The following is a 19,328-nucleotide window of genomic DNA, read 5'->3' as shown; positions in this document are numbered from 1 at the left end:
TTTGCTCCCCGCCCTCGATTGGGGTGGGTGGGGGAGGCAGTCATGTCTCTCTCTCTCTCTCTCTTTTTCCCTCCCTTCGTCCCTCCCTCCCTCTCTTCTCTCTCTAAAAATGGATGGAAAAAATATCCTTGAGTGAGGATTAACAACAACAGCAGAAAAAAATACATTAAAAAAAGAAAATAGTTCATTCCATTACGAGCCTACTGTATAAAATAACATCCCCAGCCGAAGCGGCACAGAGAGAACTCTCTGGAACTGAAAGCCTGCGATACGATCTAAGCCAGCTTGCATTTTAAACCATCGACCCCTCATTGTTTCCTCTACACCCAGGATAGGAACGAAGACTCAGGATGTCAGAAGCAGCCAGTGCCAGCTTTTATGTAGCTTTGTGCTGGGGTCTTTGCACGCTGCCTCCTCCCATTGCACGCGCTCTCCCTTTCGTGTAGCTCCGAGGAGAGAGGCGCCTCCTCTGCCACGTCCCATTTTGTGTCCTTGGCTCAAGTGGATGAATCACCCTCTCCCGAGGCCGTTGCCTCCCACCCTCTTCTGTGCAGTTCAAGTCCAGAAGAGCGCCAGTACCTTTTGCTGATGCCAAAGAGAATTCTCTCTCTGTCTGTCTCTCTCTCTCTCTCTCTCTCTCTCTCTGTCTCTCTCTCTTTAAAATGTATTTTTATTGACTTCAGAGAGGAAGGGAGAGGGAGGGAGAGAGATAGAAACATCAATGATGAGAGAGAGTCATCGATTGGTTGCCTCTTGCACGCACCCTGACCAGTGCCGGGGATTGAGCCTGCAACCGAGGTATGTGCCCTTGACTGGAATCGAACCCGGGACCCTTGAGTCTAAAGGCCCACGCTCGATCCACTGAGTCAAACCAGCTAGGGTGAGAATTCTCTCGTAATTGACCCTCTCCTGGAGGGCACACCTCCAAATATGTCCCTTACTCACAATCACGAGAATAATAATAACTGCCATGTATTGGAGGAGGCTGTGTGCCGAGAATTCTGCTTGGCAATTTAGAAACCCTGTTAGTGATCCCCACTGAATTTAAGAGGCAGCATTATCCCCCCCTTTGTACAGATGGGGACACCGAGGACACACATTTTGTAAATAGAAGGAGAAATCGAACCCTGCTCGTCTGACTCCAAGATGGTGCTCCCGTGATGAGCATCCTACACGCCTCACCGCTAGTCAGCTCAAGCGGAGACTCTTTCCTAAGCCCCTTAGGGACTCTAAAAGCTGAGAGCGTATTTGGATTGTGTCAGTGTCACTTCATTCCATTTTACATTTCATATTATACTAGAGGCCTGGTGCATGCCATTCATGCACTTGGGGTGGGGGGGTTCCTTCAGTCCAGCCTGTGCCCTCTCACAGTCTGGGACCCCTTGGGGGATGTCCAACTGCCGGCTTAGGCCTGCTCCCCACAGTCGGACATCCCCCGAGGGGTCCTTAGCACTGCCGCGGCTTCTGACTGAGCAGCACTCCCCCTGTGGGAGCGCACTGACCACCAGGGGGCGGCTCCTGCATTGAGCATCTGCCCCCTGGTGGTCAGTGTGCATCATCGCAACCAGTCATTCCACCGTTCTGTCAATTTGCATATTAGCCTTTTATTATATAGGATTGGTGCGTGGTTACAGGAGTGACGGTACTTTGCTTTCTGATCCAGATTTAGGTCGATCGCGAGAACTGCAGTACGTGTACGTGGATAACAACGCCCACCTGAAAGGCTTGCCGTCCTACCTGTACAACAAGGTCGTCGGGTGTAATGGGTGAGCGGACGTCCCGTTTCAGCCTGTGGCCCAGCTCTTTGCTGCCTTGGTTTCTGTTGCATTATTTGGTCTTGATCTCACTTAGGGAGAGATGAACTGTTTTGATAATCCTGCTCAATTTTATCTTTGACCTTAATATGCTAAACCTCATACCTTTAGAAGCTAAGCATTTGGGGCAAGCAGGTTAGAGCGTTGTCATTCAAGTTCAGCCAGTCAGCTGGGAGTTCAGACAGGACACAAGTAAAAAATGAATCTCTGCATCTCATTCTAAGCTCAGGATCAGTCACAGACGGGCGGTGTCAGCAGTGACGTAAACGCTGTCCTCCTCAGCCCTCCACTGCAGTGCCACCTCGGATCTGGAACTCTGTAAATTTAGTACAAGTTATAGGGGAGCGCCCTGCCTCCCCCAGAATTGAATTATAACTGCATCAGTCCCTGGACTGATGTTCAAGGAAGTGAACATCTGCACAGATGCGAAAGCCACGAAAAAGGAAATGTATAGTTATCTATACATTTTAATAGCCACTTGGTCTATTTAGAACTCAACGTCTGCAATAGCCCCTCATGCAGATGTTTCATTTAATGGGGACTGATAGGCACTTGTTTTCAGAACCGCAATAACCTTTTCTTCTCAGTCGGGCTTTAGAAAGACGGCTTCAGCCCTCTTGGTGTGGCTCAGTGGGTTGAGCAGTGTCTCATGGACCAAGAGGTCGCTGGTTGCTTTCCCAGTCAGGCCACATGCCCGGGTTGCGGGCTCCTTCCCCAGTAGGAGGTGTGCAGGAGGCAGCGGATCGATGTGTCTCTCATTGATGCCTCTTTCTCTCCTCCCCCACCCCCGCCCTCCCTCTCTCTCTGAAAAATCAATAAAACATATTAAAAAAAAAAAAAAGATAGCTTTAGCTCCTCCCACAATAGTGGGAGGGACCCACCTTAAAGTGCTTCCCGGAGGGGTTTGGGGTTAATATAGGACAACCCAGCTTCCAGAACCTGCTTTTGACTGGCCTCGCTTCCCTCACTTAAGCAGCCAAAGGACGCTTGGAACACCTCTGAGGCCACTTAGCACGGTTGACTCTGCTCTCGTAATCCCCAACACCCTGCCTGACCTGCCTCTCACCATCGGCAGTTCTGGCCAGAGAGGGGGATGGCCATCAGCTTGTGCACAGCTGTCCCCCTGCGGGCATGGCTCCGGGGGATGGACGCCGAGCAGCACGGCCTCCCCTAGGAGAAATCACAGGGCTGTGATCTTCGGAGAGCCCTAGATGAGATCAGCGCCTGTGCAGGCTGATGAAATACCAGCGGGCGGTGACTGCAGAGCCCCTGCGAAGCAGAGGTGATGGAATGTGCGGTGGAGTTGTGTAGCTCAGCGATTTCTACAGCTGGTGTGACAGCTGTGATTCTCCCCAGTCAGTCACTGATCCTGGCGAGGTCCTCCCATCCGCGCGATGGCCCACTTCTCCCGGGGGAGGGAGATGCCCCATCACCGAGATCCAGGGACGGATGCAGGCCAGCCCCGAGGATGAGGCCGTGTTATCGCACCAGGCCAGGCCTTCAGAGACGGCGCTGCGATGGACTTAGGCTGCGCCACGATTGAGAGAGCGGGCCTTCTGCTCCCGTGTTGGATGTGGATGTTGTTGACGGCCAGAACGTTCTGTTTGTTCTGAGCAGGGAGAGATGTTTTAATCCGTGACTTGGTATCTGGTAGCAGAGAAAGTGAATTTTCCGAGGGCTCCAAATCTTGGAGAAAAATAAACAGTAGTGCAAGCTATGCAGATTTTTAGCTCGTAGCCCACATTTTATTGTTATTAATAGTGTGGTAGCATTTTCCTTGGATACTAGTAATAAGAAGATAAAATTATTATTAGAAGGAGAGCACCACACAATCAGCTTTCTAACATTGGTAGTTTGGGAGTGTAGGCAGTCCCACTTAGAAAGGCCCAAAGGCATTTTTAGTCTGTTGGCTTAACTCAGCCTGCATTTGTCACAGGTGCAATTCTGGTGCTTCTATTCCAGAATTGCTCTTTAAAAGGCCCGGCTGGTGTGGCTCAGTAGTTAGCATCAACCTAAGAACCAGGAGGTCACGGTTCGATTCCTGGTCAAGGGCACATGCCTGGGTTGTGGGCTCGATCCCCAGTGTGGGGCGTGCAGGAGGCGGCAATCAATGATTCTCTCTCATCATTGATGTTTCTCTCTCTCTCTCTCCCTCTCCCTTCCTCTCTGAAATCAATAAAATATCCTAAAAAGAAAAAGAAAAGACCTTTTTCTGTCCTGCATCATTTTGTGGGTGTTATTTAGTCTCTGATGGGGTCAAGGGAGGTTGGCCACGGCCAGCAGAAAGGTCCCTAACCCCTGTCATTGCCTCCCTTGCAGCCTGCATCCTATAGACCTGCTGCTCTCTCGTCTTAGCAGAGAAGGCGTTTCATAGATGGATCCTAAAATGGATTTAATTAGCTCTTTCCATCCAGTCACGAAGAGTAGGAACTTCTGCTAAGAGAATTGTCAAAGGGAAATGAGACCTTATGCAAAGCGAGGATCCACTTACTTGCTGTGAGCCTTTGTAGTAGTTTCGGTGAGACCCCTGTCTTTCTCATTATCGGAGACCAGGAGAGCATTAGGGGAAATCTGGTTTTGAGTTTTCTAAACCTTTATTTGTTCCTCTGTGTTATTAAATTCTTCAGGCGGTTCCACGTAGAGTCCGTCTGCCGTTGGGTTAAGAACAGCAGCTGCCAAGGCAATAACACTGTGAAGTAAATGCTCACGAATGATTGGCTTGTCTCATTGTTTTATGGCTTTGCTCGGGGTTCTCATACTACAGTGTGGCTATAAAGTTCGGGAACAAATACTCTTGTACCATGTGTTCTCCATGGCAACAGAACCAATAGAATGAGTGAGGGGGTGGGTGGGGAGGGGGATATTAATTTATTTTAAGAAATTGGCTCTCCCCAGCTGGTTTGGCTCAGTGGATAGAGTGTCGGCCTGTGGACTGAAGGGTCCCGGGTTCGATTCCGGTCAAGGACACTTGCTCGGGTTTTGGTCTCGATCCCCAGTAGGGGGAGTGCAGGAGGCAGCCGATCCATGATTCTCTCGTCATTGATATTTCTATCTCTCTTTCTCCCTCTCCATGGCTCTCTGAAATCAATAAAAATATGTTTAAAAAAAAAGATAAAAAATGAAAAAGAAATGGGCTCATCTGCTTGTGAAGGCTTGGAAGTCTGAAATCTGTAGGCAGCCTGGAGCTGCAGCCCGGGGAAGAGCTGATTAGGCAGCTTGAGGCTGAAGACACTGGAGGCAGAACTCCCTCTTCCTCACGGGACCGCATTCCTTTTCTCTAAGGCAGGGGTCCTCAAACTACGGCCCGCGGGCCACATGCAAATACAAATATTGTATTTGTTCCCGTTTTGTTTTTTTACTTCAAAATAAGAGATGTGCAGTGTGCATAGGAATTTGTTCATAGTTTTTTTTTAAACTATAGTCCGGCCCTCCAACGGTCTGAGGGACAGTGAACTGGCCCCCTGTTTAAAAAGTTTGAGGACCCCTGCTAAGGCCTTCAACTGATTGCATGAGGCTCCCTCACGTCACAGAGATGAATCAGCTTTAGTCAAAGTCTACTGATTTATGCCCGGCTGGCGTGGCTCAGTGGTCGGGTGTCGACCTATGAACTAGGTGGTCATGGTTCAATTCCTGGTCAGGGCACATGCCCGGGTTGCAGTCTTGATCGCCAGTGGGGCATGCAGGAGGCAGCCGATTGATGATTCTCTCTCATCATTGATGGTCCTATCTCCTTCTCCCTTCCTCTGAAATCAATAAAAATATATATATTTAAAAAGAACAACAGACAAAGTCTACTGATTTAAATGTTAATCTCATTTCAAGAAATACCCTCATAGCAACATCTAGAAGGTGTCTGACCAAATATCAGGATACCGTGTGCCTAGCCAAGCTGATAGAGGAATCTACTCACACCGCATATTGTAGTATATCATCAAAAGAACCTTTTATTGTGTTTTTGCCTGTTTCCAGACTTAATGGCCACACGGTGTAATAACATTTTGGAGATGATCCTCTCATCTTCATTTTCTCCATATTAGGAAAGAAACAAGAATTATAAAGTAAAACTTAGAATCATTTCCTCATCTTCACAAGTGGTTCATAAGGGTAATAGCTTGAGAACCAACAGAAATACTAACACATTGTCTTCTAAGATTTGTAAGGGTTTAGGTTTGCATGTAGGGCTCCGATTTATTTTCAGTTAGTTTTTGTATGATACAAGCTACAGTTGAAGTTTCTTTTCTTTTCTTTTCTTTTCTTTGCATATGGGTATACAGTTGTTCCGACAACCTTTGTTTAAGACCCTAACCTTTCTCCACCGTATTGCCTTTGTACCTTTGTTGAAAATGAGTTGTCCACATATGTGTGGGCCTATTTCTGGCTGCTCTATCTGCCCCATTCATCTCTTCGTCCGTTTTGACACCAGTAACACATTGTCTTGATTACCAGCGTTTTACAATAAGTCTTAAAATCCGGTGGTATTTGTCCTCCAAGTGTCTGACTATTCCAGTTGCTTTGCTGTTTAGAAAAAAAATCTATTCTGTAGTGAATTTCATTGAACTCACAGGAGACATTCCTTTATGAAAACTAAACTATAACGTTAGCATTTAGAATAGCCGTTCCCTTTGGAATGTGGGTTTTGCCCATTAGGGGGTCCCAGAGCGGCCTTCTGAGCTCTTTCTGTTGAGCTGAGTGAAGAAATCGGATGGGTGACATCAGCTGATTCTAGGTCACATGTTCTCTCCTCTGAAAAATCTTAAAATCTTCCTTCATTCCCTGGACAGGGCCAGTCACGCCGTCTTCTCTGACTAACATCAGAATAATTGTAATCATTTCATTTTCCAAGGAAAGGGGGTCATCTTGTTAGTTCTCTCTTTTTTAAAAATATATTTTTATTGATTTCAGAGAGGAAAGAAGAGAGAGAGAGAAACATCAATGATGAGAGAGAATTATGGATTGACTTCCTCCTGCACGCCCCCTACTGGGGATCGAGCCCGCAACCCAGGCCTGTGTCCTGACCGGGAATCGAACCATGACCTCCTGGTTCATAGGTCGGTGCTCAACCACTGAGCCACACCAGCCGGGCTGTTTGTTTCTTTAAGTATCTTGATTAACTGGCGAAGAGTAGGTTCTCTGGGAACCTTTCTAGTGGGAGAAATGAGCAAACGAGGGGCCTTCCTTAATGAACCAACGAGCCAAGGGCTTCTTGCCACCCCTGTGCGCGCTCCTTCATGGCCTGTTTCCCGTGGAGGTTGGAGAGGTTGTCCCGGGTGATGTCGGGGGAGCCAAGGTCTGTCCCTTCATTAGAGGAGGAACGTGTGCAGACTTGTAGGTAGCCCAGTGGTCGCAGGCAGGAGGTGGAATGAGGTCAGACTCCGAGTTTGGGTAACCCTGCAGGAACAAGGCCTTCTGTGCCTCCCGGTTATGCGTGGCTACAGGGAGGAGGCTGTGGCTTGGCTTAGTCAGTAGGTTTGGCCAAGAATATTTTCACTGCAAGTTTATGAAAGGCTCCAATAAAGGTATCTTCTACTATTAAAAATCTATTTGCTCTGCAGGGTATTTTTCCACGCCAAAAAGTGCTACTAAACCTCGGTACTAGAACCTAACAGCGCGTCCTTTTTTTCCCTTTTAATTTTGAAAACGTCAATAAACATAAACGTGAAGAGGGTCATAAAATGAGGATAAATAGAGCTCACAGAACATGCTGTGTGGGTCCTGGGAGGGAAAGTTCCTTCAAAGTCTGTCCTCCCTGGAAATGCCTGGACCTCGGCGATGGTTTAGCTGAGTTTCAACTGGCGACTGTAGATTTCTGCGCCAGGTTTTATTTATTTTATTTTTAATTTTTGTTATTTTTTAAAATATATTTTTTATTGATTTCAGAGAGGGAGAGGAGAGAGAGAGGAACATCAATGATGAGAGAGAATCGTTGATCGGCTGCCTCCTGCACGCCCCACACTGGGGATCGAGCCAGCTACCCAGGCGTGTGCCCCGACCGGGAATCAAACCGTGACCTCCTGGTTCCTGGATCGACGCTCACCACTGAGCAACACCGGCCGGCCTGTGCCAGGTTTATGAAGGAACCCGGGAGAGCATCTGCTCGCTTTGCAGAGCATCCTGGCAGTTCAGCGGCGTCTTCAGATGTTCAATGTATATTTTGACGAACACATTTTTATTGGCACGTGTCCCCCTCTCCTCGTTGCTCACCCGGCCGTGCATGCCTGTCTCTCCGCAGCTGTGGGGCTCCCGTCCAAGTTTCCGAGGGGAAGCTGCTGTCCTTTTCATCCGGGCCCCTCACCGTCTTCCTCCCCGCCGAGGTGAAGGCCATCGGGACGGAGCGGGACCACATCCTGCCGCTGCAAGAGCTGGCCATGCGGAGCCTGCATCACATCTACCACCGTTTTCTCAAAGGTACAGGGTCCTCCCTTCCTGCTCCGCCCCCGTCCAGTGAACTGAGGAATTGTGTTTCATGCCGCCTGTTTCGGTGTTCTTTTTATTTATTGTGGAAAAATACACCGAAGTAAAATTTACCATGTAATCCAGTTTTTTAATTTTTATTTTATTTTAATATATTTTTGTTGATGTCAGAGAGGAAGGAAGAGGGAGAGAGAGAAACATCAATGATGAGAGAGAATCATGGACCTGCTGCCTCCTGCACGCCCCCTACTGGGGATCGAGCCTGCAACCCGGGCATGTGCCCGTGAACAGAATCAAACCCGGGACCCTTCAGTCCGCAGGCCAGTGCTCTATCCACTGAGCCAAACAGCTCGGGGCAGTTTTCTTTAAATACAACCTTGGTTTCAGTACTTTTCACTCCCTTTAAATTTTTTGTTTTCCCTTTTTTTTATTTTCAGTAAATATGATTTAAATTGATTGATTCTAAATGCCCGATAGATTTAGGAAGAACTTAATGAAAGCCCATTTTCATCTCCAATCCAGTCCCTTTTTTATTCTCTGTCTCTAATAGAAGTTTACAAACCCTCTCTGGTAAAATCACGCCTTTCTGATCTTCGTTCTTAAAGAATACTTGCTCTTATTCTTTCCTTGCCTCTTCCCCAGGACAGCTTCCGGTTGCTCTTAAAAGAGTAGATGTGGGTTCCATCTTAGTATCAAAAATGTAAAAGCATCTTCATTTCTAAATAATGTTTTTATTCCATGCCTGACAGATAAAACAATTTCCAACAGGCAGTACTTTTAACTAATTGAGCTGTCTTGGTAACAAAGAGAACTATATTTAAAAGCCTGGTACTATAAAGAACTCTGATTTTTTTTATTCATGCATGATTTCCTCTTCTGTTCCAGATCTGAACTTCCTGTCTCCCGTCTCGTTACCCAGAAGCCTCCTGGAGCTGCTGCACTGCCCCCTGGGGCACTGCCACCGGTGTAGCCAGCCCATGTTTACAATCGTCTACCCCAAGCTCTTTCCCTTGAGAGAGACGCCGATGGCCGGGCTGCACCAGGGGTAATCATGCCCACGTGGGCACCAGGGTGTATACCTGGGCGCGGGTGGGTGATCAGGGAGGGGTGGATGCCTCGCACGAAGGTATTGTGAAGTCAGCAGCTATATAGGGGCATAGATTCTGCTAAATGACACATGCACATTTTTAGAATCACAAGAAAACAGTTTTGCTCATATACAGGACAGTGTTATTGCACATATTATTTAGAGTAGCTCATGCTTCGCTGGCATGTTTTTCTGCTATTCCCCTGTTCAAAATGTTTTTCTGCTATTCTCCTGTTCAAAATAGTCTTCAGGCAATAAGGAATTTCGAGAACCAGATAGCTATTATATAATGGGACCAGCCCAGCCCTTCTGTTTAATGGGTGTTGCTAATTGAAAGTGTGTGGCTGACCTGTGTGTGTGTGTGAGAGAGAGAGAGAGAGAGAGAGAGAAAGAGAGAGAGAGAGAGAGAGAGAGAGAGAGAGAGAGAGAGTTTTGAATTTCTAACCCTTCCAAATGGCATTCTCTTGCCACTCTCTGTTTCTTGGCACAATGCCTTGAATTTGCTAAAAATGTTCACTAAGTAAAAAACGCCATACTGGTAGTTTAAAAAAGAATACCAGACAATTAAAAATAGAACATCAAATAAAAAATTCCCCCATTAGCACAACCATAGCATATAGATTTTCTAAATTTAAGATTTTCTAAGTTTGCATTTTTCAAAGTTAAAAAAAAAGTGCTATAATACCTTACTTATTTATCCAGTGTGGTGTTTTGGGTTAGTAAATTTTCCAGATCACTTGTTACCTCTATTCCACGTCAAGAGGTGTTTCCTTTGTAATCATTTCTTTTTCATTTATTTGTTACTGATTTCAGAGAGGAAGGGAAAGGGAGAGGGAGAGAGAAACATCAATGATGAGAGAGAATCATTGATCAGCTGCCTCCTGCACGCCCCCTGCTGGGATCGAGCCTGCAACCCTGACCTCTCCACTGGGAGCCCTGGGGCAAATTACTTAACTTCTCCGAGCTTCACCTTTTCATCAGTAAAATGAGCATCGTAATAATATCTGTTTAATAAGGTCTTTTTGAGGTTTAAGTGAGATGATTCATGTCAAGAGCCCAGGATGGTGCCTGATAATGTAATCAAGACTAAGTAAATATTAACTATTTATTTCTGTAGCTCAGAGACTTTTTCAAAATTAAATTTATTGGGGTGACATTGGTTAATAAGATTTTGTAAGTTTCAAGTGTACAATTCTATCATATACCATCAGTATATTGCATCGTGTGCTCACCACTCAAAATCTAGTCAGACTTTTAAAAAATTTTGTGTATAAGCAAATACTAATATCAGTATCTTTATATGAGTAAGATCATACTAGGAAAATCAACTAATTCATTCAACTGTAGTAAAATTCTAATGCACAGTTTCCTATAGATGGTATTTTCTTACCGAAAATATGAAAATGAAAACAATTCAGTATGGTCAGGATGCACTGTTAACTGATAAAATCCTAAATACCTATTTTAAAAAAAGATAGACTTTCTTTTGTCATGCTAATTAATTGGTGAAAGTAAAGAAGGCCCTTCAAATGAAGTCATTTTTGTGTTGTCTTTACATGAAATTTGGGAAACTCATTCAGTATTTGCAAATTCCATTTACTTCTGCTTATTCTAGAAATCCCGTATGAATAATCTTACATTGTTTCAGAACATAAAATTAATAGTATTCATTTAATGAAATGTGGGTTATCAAGTACATAGGACTTAGACAGTGCCCTCTGGTTGAGCAAAGCCATCGTGCCTGTGTTTACAGCAGAGATAATACGCCAAGCTATAAACATGGCTTTCTGTGGCGAGCTAATGCTGGGTCTGAAATCGAGCGCTTGTGGGTTTCATTCGGGCCACCAACCTTTGCTCCTTCCCATGTTGCCATGGAGATTGTATTAAAAGCATTGACTTCGGTTCCCACCATAGCCTTTAAAGTACTTTTTTGGTAACTGAAAACCAGATACTTGAATCTCAGGACCTTATTGCTCAAAGTAAAATCAATATTTTTAATGTCATACACTCTAAAAGGTCTTGGTAATCTTATTTTTTCAGTTTTCTAATATATTTAGGTCTGTTTGCATTGCTTGTCCTAAAATCATGTATTGTTTTAGCCAAAGTCTACATTAATATGGACATCTGGCATTATTGTGAAAGAACATACTGAATATTCTTCTAAAATACCACGTCCCTTACAAGTGTTAGTTCTAACCTAAATTAGGGCAGCGTGAAATAAAAAGAAATGACTGTAATTTCACATAAATGATAAATACCCAAACCTTTAAATATCTATAGCAGAGAAGAATGAGTGGTATATTGATAACTTTTGATCCTTATAGAGATAGCAGATTTTCACTCCCAAAACTTACTGTTCATTTAGTAAAATGAAAGACATCAACTTAGAGGATTCTTGATCAACATAGCAACGTGATCTGGCTTTTCCCAGGCATGTATGATTCTCACAAGTTCTGTATTTCGCAATCTGAAATCAGGCTACCGAAAGTTTTTCAAGGGTAGTGTATTAGTTTGCTAGAGATACCGCAACAAAATACCACATAACGGTGACTGAAACAACAGAAACCTGTAGTCTCACAGCTCTGAAGGCTGGAGGTCAGAAATCAAGGTGTTGGCAGGATGGGTTCCTTCTGGGGGCTGTGAAGGAAGGACCTGCACACAGAATCTTCCCATGAGACCCAGTTAACATACATGTAAGGAGCAGATACAATATGTCATTAGAGGGTTCTCCCCTAAGTTAGCAGTCCAAGGGCTGGCGGTTTTATCTGATCAACTCTGTCTAATAAAGATTAATTTTCTTTTGGCTTGAATTCCTGTCTGAGTCAAAGATAGGCTTTTTGTTTCTAATGAGGAAGCACATTTGCAATGAAAATACCACGATTTTTGTGGGCTCTGGTATGCGCCACCAACATTGTGATTTGGTTTTTTGTTGTTGTTGTTTGTTTGTTTTTAGAATGATGGCATTCCTGTATTCCAGAAGTGAGCTGAAGTGCTCTTTGTCTTCCTATAAATACGCTCGGATTCTGTAGCAACAAATGTCACGTCTGATGTTCTTTGTAGGGTTTACCTGCACCTCCTTCCTCACTGTACAGTCGATCGCTTAGCTCCAAGGGTCTCCCCTAAAACGGTCACATCTCCAGTGCCAGGGTGTTGGCATTTTGAAGGACCCACCCAACACACATCCCTCCTTAAGGCAGTAGACCTGTTGGTACACTGGTGACCACCAGGGCATGAATGCAGCAGGCACATACAGTGTGCTATTAGATGAGTCTCCCAATAGTAAGTAGCACACAGACTTGGGGTTTCTTTGTAGCACAAACACGACTCCTCCAGGTGGCCCACCCTCCCCCCTTGAGCATGCATCGTAAGGAGTTAATGATCCAAAGCGCACTATGCCTCAGTGAGTAACCCCACATCTCTGTAAGTTTGGATTCTTTTTCTTAGGACTTTTATTTTAAGCAGGTCCTTAAATGTTAAGTCGATACCCAAGTATTTCACTTTCTTTGTGTGATTGTAAATTATCTTACAGTTTTTCATTTCAACTTCTATGCGTTCATTGTTAGTATATGAAAATATGGTTGATTTTTTTTTTTAATTTTGATCTTTCTTGCTTGAAACCGTGCTGAATTTGAGAGGCTAGGAGTGTTTTTGTAGATTCCTTGGCATTTTCTGTGTAGACGGTCATGTCATGCCATCTGAAATTAGGAATAGTTTTATTTCTTCCTCTTTCATCGGTTTGGCTTTTATTTTTCTTGCTTTATTACAGTGGTTAGAACTTCCAGTACTATGTTGACTAAGGTGGTGAACATAGACATCACTACAAAGCACGATATTAGCAAGTCCTTTTTGTAGATTATGTTTATGAAATTGAAAAAGGTCCCCTCTATTTCTAGTTTGCTGGGTTCTTAGCGTGAGTCGGTGTTGTATTCTTTTCAGATGCTTTTCTCTGAGTCCATCGATACCCTACAAATTCTTCTTTGTTAACCTGTTGATACGGTGGATCACATTGGCTTTCAGATATTGAACCCGCCTTCCAGCCCCGGCAGAGTTCCCACTTGATGTCAGATGTTTTTGATTTGCTGAAGTTTCCGTTCCCATTGAGTTCATGTGAGGCTTTATCCTGTGAGACGGGCTCTTTCACCCCCGGGAACGTGCTCGTTTGACCGGCGGGTTAGGAAAGGGCAGAGAACTGTGGTGTTCGATCGTCACGTGCGGAGTCTCTCCGCTGGTCTTGCTGTTACTGATTTCTAGTTTGATTCCACAACAGACAGAGAACATGCACTGTGATTTTTTACTTGCTTTAGACTTAAATGGCTCTTTATTCTCCAACTTCCTGGTGAAAACTCAGGTTACTGGCTTTAGAGCTTTTTTTTCCCCCTAATAAGTGTGGTTAGTGTTAGAAATTTCCCGTTAGTACTGCCTTTGCTGGGAAAAGGACCCTCATACTCTATTTTTCAGATTCTAATTCCCTCTACAATCAATCTCTGTGACTACATTTATAGGGTAAATTCTTTAAAATTCTGTGTTTTAGGCTCTCTGATGTGTGTGTGTGTGTGTGTGTGTGTGTGTGTGTGTGTGCTAGCTAAATTGGTGAGGTTTTCTGTTACATGATTTAAAAAAAAATTTTTTTTTTTATTAATTTCAGAAAGGGAGGGCGAGGGAGAGAGAGATAGAAACATCAGTGAGGAGAGAGAATCATTGATCACCTGCCTCCTACTCGCCCCTTCCTGGGGATTGAGCCCACAACCCAGCCATGTGCCCAGACCAGGAATTCAACCCTGGTTCATAGGTCGATGCTCAACCACTGAGCCATGCCAGCCGGACTGGGCTTCATGATTTTTATAACACATTTGAAACTCCGTCCTCCCATGTTGGTTCTAGTAAGCAGACTTCAGACCGTAGCATGAAGAACACTTGCTGTTAACGGGGGGATGTGATGTCATCTGAACGCTGCTAATAGAAGGAGCACAGACATCCCCACCTGATGCTGGGGCTCAATGTTAAAAGGAAATGGACATTTCTGCTGCAGGCTGTGGGGACCATGCCTAATCCTTTATTTTTAACAAAGAAAGACACCGTCTGTAACGGAAAGAATCCGCGCTTTCATCTCGAACTCACCGCGTCCCTCTCTCCCTTCTTCCCGCCTCCAGGAGGACCACTGTCAGCTTTGTGGCTTACTGCTGCTCCACCCAGTGTCTGCAGACTTTTGACCTACTCAGTTGATAAACACTCAAGAGCCTCAGGAGGGTTGCCAGCCCGACAGCACAGCTGCCTGCGTGTCACACGCTGTCTGAGCGGCGGAGGGACAGGGGCGCCAGCCAGGCCACACAGGCCCTCACAACCTGGCACGTCCGGTGCGGGGGGGACCGCAGAACTCTCTGGAAGTGTTGTGATCGAGCTTCGGAGCTGAAAGGCCTTCGCCCTTCCCCCACGTTGGAATATATCCTGCCCCCAAATTAAGGACCCTTTGTCTCGTGTGTTTTTATTGGTATGCAAGTGTCTCAGACGAAAACGGTTGGGTTTGATGTGCTTCCCCAAATCTAATTGAAAGCAACCTTCAGCTCCCTGAAGAGCTGGGATTTGATAATATTGTCAAGTGAACTTTTGAACACATTCTAACTCAATGATCCTCTTAATGTTCTTTCTTCCCCCTAGAGAGTAATTTCCCCCCAGAGGTTATTCACCATGTTCGTAACAAATTTCAGCAAACTCCACCGCCTCAATGGTATGAATAGTAAGGGGTGTGGGGGGCCCCTGAGTTGGCAGAGAAGTTAGACCCAGTGGAGATTCCGCGGGGTGCCCGTATGCACCCTTTGCAAAGTTATTACCTAGTTTATAATTTCTGCAACATGTTAAGGGACTTTTCTGAGGGATTTTAAAAATAAAAATGTAGACTATAAATAAAAATACACATTATTTTGAAAGACTATTTACAGGAAAATAATCATTGAAATGGTTGCTTTCCTAATAAGATTTTTTTAAAATATCTTTTTTATTGATTTCAGAGTGGAAGGGAGAGGGAGAGAAACAGCAATGATGAGAGAGAGGCATCAATTGGCCACCTCCGGCCTGCCTCCTACTGGGGATGGAGCCCTCAATCTGGGCGTGTGTCCTGACCGGGAATTGAACCGTGACCTGGTTCATAGGTTAACACTCAACCATTGAGCCACACCAGCCAGGCATATATCTTTAAATATTTTAACTATATAGTGTTTTCTCTAAGTTGGGATGGAAAGGGGGAACCAGGAAGGTTTACTTGGTAGGAAAAGTATTTTCAAAAAAATGTCAGCCTTGTCTAAAATTCCGTTTCTGGAACTTTGTTCGCTGCCCTAAATCTGTCTGGCTCGGCGCTAACAGTGCTAAAAATCCTACCTAGTTACTGACAACCGTGTGATCTTTTCACAGTCGCACCCCCCGCCGCCCGGAAAGCAGACTCTCCACGCAGAACGCTGAAGGCAGAGCGTTACATATGTCCCAGCTGCGTTTCCACTGTTCTCACCTCCCCTTGTCCCTTTCATGACTTGGCCTGTTCCGCCTTCAAAGGCGTAGAGTATAATAGATCCTGAAGGGCGACATCAAAACATAGCACTTCTTTCATCCTGCAGAATAATTGACGTGTTAGCGGGACCTCTCCGTGCCTATAGGGTGGCAGGTGAAAAATGTGGCGTGAACCCTCACAGGTGTGATTCCGGCCTACGTGGGGCTGCCTGTCACTTACATGACAGTTCCTGTATCGCAGCATCTTTCTCTTTCACCCTCCTGCAGTCATGTCTTAAAATGCCATGTGCTAACCTGATACTCAGGATGCTCACTGGGATGAGGATATGTGGTACTTTCATTTTTTTAAAAAATGTAATTTTATTAATTTCAGAGAGGAAGGGAGAGAGAGAGAGAAAAACATCCATGATGAGAAAGAACCACGGATCAGCTGCCTCCTGCACGCCCCACACTGGGGATGGAGCCCACAACCCCGGGCATGTGCCCTGATCGGGAATCGAACTGTGACCTAGTTCATAGGTTGACACTCACTGAGCCACTTAGCCGGGCAATACTTTCAGCTTGTTTGAAAGTTTACAAAGAATCCAAGTGTCCTCTCTGTACCTATTATAAACCACTAGAGGCCCGATGCACAAAATTCATGCAAGGGGCTCGGCCCTTGCAGCCCCAGCTTCGTCTGGAAGGTTGTCCAGAAGGACGTCCGGAAGGTCGTTCGGCTGTCTGGTCTAATTAGCATATTACGCTTTTATTATTATGGATGTGCATTGAGCACCAGCAATGGGCAACCTTTGGGCAGACTCAACCTCGGCCCTGGTGCAGCACCCAGCTTGATTGATGGAAATGCAATTTATCATTTGGCTTCCCTGGTGCTGTTTATTATTTTTTAAAAAGTTATACTAGATTCACTGATGTCATTCTTAAACTTTTGATATTATGTGAGAGCATTGGAGACTGGAGAAAGTTTGCCTACATGCTATATATTTTTGAGTTGTGTGCAGTACTTTGCAGAAAATTCTAAAGTTGTTATATCATGTCTTCTTGATTAACAGTTATGCTACGTAGAGAAATATTTCGTGCAGTCATAATAGTGCAAAAAAAAGTGAGTCACTTGGAAAATAGTCTCTTCAGGTAAGTTTATATCAATAATCTGATGTGGTTCGTGGTAAATTTATAATCCAGAATCCCCTGTTTGGCAGGCGCCTTCTTATAACAGAGTGTGAAAGACAATCCATTTGAACTGTGTTGCCCTGTCCGTACCATTCAAAATGCCTACTTGTTATCATCCCAAATTCCCGGATTACAGAACAGGGTGTGGATGAAATGTTGCCTCTTCCATGAATAAAAAGATATATTTTGAGCACACTGAACAATTTTTTAAAAAAATGATCAATACGCAAGAGAGCTCTATCTCATGGAGGATCCGCTCTGCTTAACGGAGAAGCGCGATAAACTCCATCACCTGGCCCTCCTCTTCCGTGGAGCGAGGCACACTATCAGCATTTTTTGGTCGACATGCTCAACACTCACCACACAGCTTTCACACTCCGGCGTGTCCGCCTAGTTGAGCGTACATCTCGCTTTTCTTCCACATTTTGCATTATGAATTAAAATGTCTACGTCTAAGGATAAAGGCTTCCATGCCAATGGGCTTCTGAGGCTTCGAATGTCGTGTTCCCTAAAATATACATATATTTAATGTATACATATGTGTATATATATATAATGTGTATATATATGTATATATATGTATTTTGGAATCACTGGGGACTCTCAAAAGCTGGTTTTCAAAAGTATTAATAGTAAGATTAGGTTTCTGTGTCCTGGATTTAAAAAATCAGGCATTTTTATCTGTACTATGAAAATACCATAGTCGCTTCAGAAATCAAAATATTTGTATTTAGATGATTTATGGACATGGATCACTAACGGGGTCAACAGTAATACAACCTGATGTAATGAAATGTTAAGATACAAATTTATTCCACAGACTTGTAAACGCACTCTCTTTAGGAACCTTATTTTAAAATGTATTCTTACATCACTGGAGATATATATATCAATTAATTATTGATTTCAGGGAGAGGGGGAGAGAGATAAAAACATCCTACTGGCAACCCAGGCATGTGGCCTGACCAGGAATCAAACCATGACCTCCTGGTTCATGGGTTGATGCTCAACCATTGAGCCACACTGGCCAGGCAAGATTTGTTTCTTATAGCAATTTGGAGACTATAATAATTCAAGATTCATTAATTAATTTCTCCCTTTTTTGTATACTGAAAGGATTTTTCTAAAGCTCAGAGTCTACATACTGAACAATGATGGCAACATTTATTTGAAGTGTGGACATTTTTTTAAAGCTCATACTGTATCCAATTTGGTTGTCTATAGCTGCTGCTGTTTATAGCACGGTTGAGCTTGAACCATGTGAATGCTTAGAAATGTCGATGGTGGTAGCTTTATTCTTTTAACCAGATGCATTTGGTTAAGAAAAATAAGAGGATGTTAAATAGTTAAAGCCAGAAAAGAAAAAAAGAATGGTGACGTGAAGACATTAAAAATGCTCCCTTTCACACCGCAAGGAGAAAATTGGCAAAAATTGGCAGAACCAACTTTTTTCAGAACGGTGGACATTAACCAGAGGCCCGCGGCAATCCAAGGGCTACTTGAGAAATTGCTGACTCTCAGAACAGTAAGCTTGGTGGCATTTCAACTTGCCCTGTTTCCATTCCCTCCCACCCCTTTTCCAGCTCTGTTGCACCCTGCAAACAACAGCCCACAATCGAGGTAGAAGCCACAATGTAGAAGCCACTGGAGGGGTGAATGGGGTTGGAGCTTTTTCAAATTCTGCTTCCCAGAGAATCATCATTATTTGACTTGTCTGGTGGCACCCTGGAAGACCTCCCTTGCAAGTCTGTCTTTATTTTGCCTGATCAGAGTTTGTCAGATGTGAAAAGCTTTTTTCACAGGGACACCGGTTGAAGAAGGGAAAAAATCAGAGGTAGTTGTGGCTGCCCGAAGCAGTGAATAAACATCGGAGCAAACAATAGGCTAACCAAAAACTTGAAAGGAAATGCTGAGGAATGAGATATTTGTAGGGGCTTGGTACAGCTCTGACATCCCTGGGATTTGCATGTGCAGGCATATGCCTAGGGCTTGTCGCAAGCCAAGGGTGGCATGTCTGATGAGGAACGGCCTGTGAGCATCATCATTTCTCACCTGACATTGACCTTGAGGATTTGCACAAGCAGAGAGTAGAGCAGAAGGCAGAGCAGCCAACTTCCTGGCCGAGTGTTGAAGGGTGTTCCAACAGGCACACACACCCTCCACGAAGACTGGGGGAGTTACTGGATTCAGGTGGTTAAGGAAATCCCTGTCCAATTATTCATTCACCACAGAACTATCTGAGCAAGACATCGGTGTCTGTATATCACAGAGAATGCAGGCTTTCCAGAATGAGTTCAGGTGAGTCACTCAACAGACAAAAACCAGCAACTACATCGAACCCTTGGCAAAGG

At 44.5% G+C, this 19,328-nt stretch overlaps 1 protein-coding gene across 3 annotated transcripts in view; it reads left to right on the top strand.

Annotated features, from left to right (window-relative positions):
* LRRC28 (leucine rich repeat containing 28) overlaps positions 1–14,776 on the top strand; it is a 41,056-nt gene extending 26,280 nt beyond the window's left edge. For all 3 annotated transcript variants that reach the window (XM_014446342.2, XM_014446341.2, XM_023745227.1), the window contains 4 exons: positions 1,664–1,766; positions 8,044–8,219; positions 9,111–9,270; positions 14,463–14,776. In XM_014446342.2, the coding sequence (XP_014301828.1) occupies positions 1,664–1,766; positions 8,044–8,219; positions 9,111–9,270; positions 14,463–14,535 (512 nt within the window). In that variant the 3' untranslated portion in view covers positions 14,536–14,776. The remainder of the gene's footprint in view (positions 1–1,663; positions 1,767–8,043; positions 8,220–9,110; positions 9,271–14,462) is intronic.
* The last annotated feature ends 4,552 nt before the right edge of the window (positions 14,777–19,328 follow it).

The sequence above is a fragment of the Myotis lucifugus genome, unplaced genomic scaffold (assembly GCF_000147115.1).
Source record: "Myotis lucifugus unplaced genomic scaffold, Myoluc2.0 scaffold_525, whole genome shotgun sequence".
NCBI classification, from domain to species: Eukaryota; Metazoa; Chordata; class Mammalia; order Chiroptera; family Vespertilionidae; genus Myotis; species Myotis lucifugus.
This window is presented reverse-complemented; position numbering and strand designations above follow the sequence as displayed.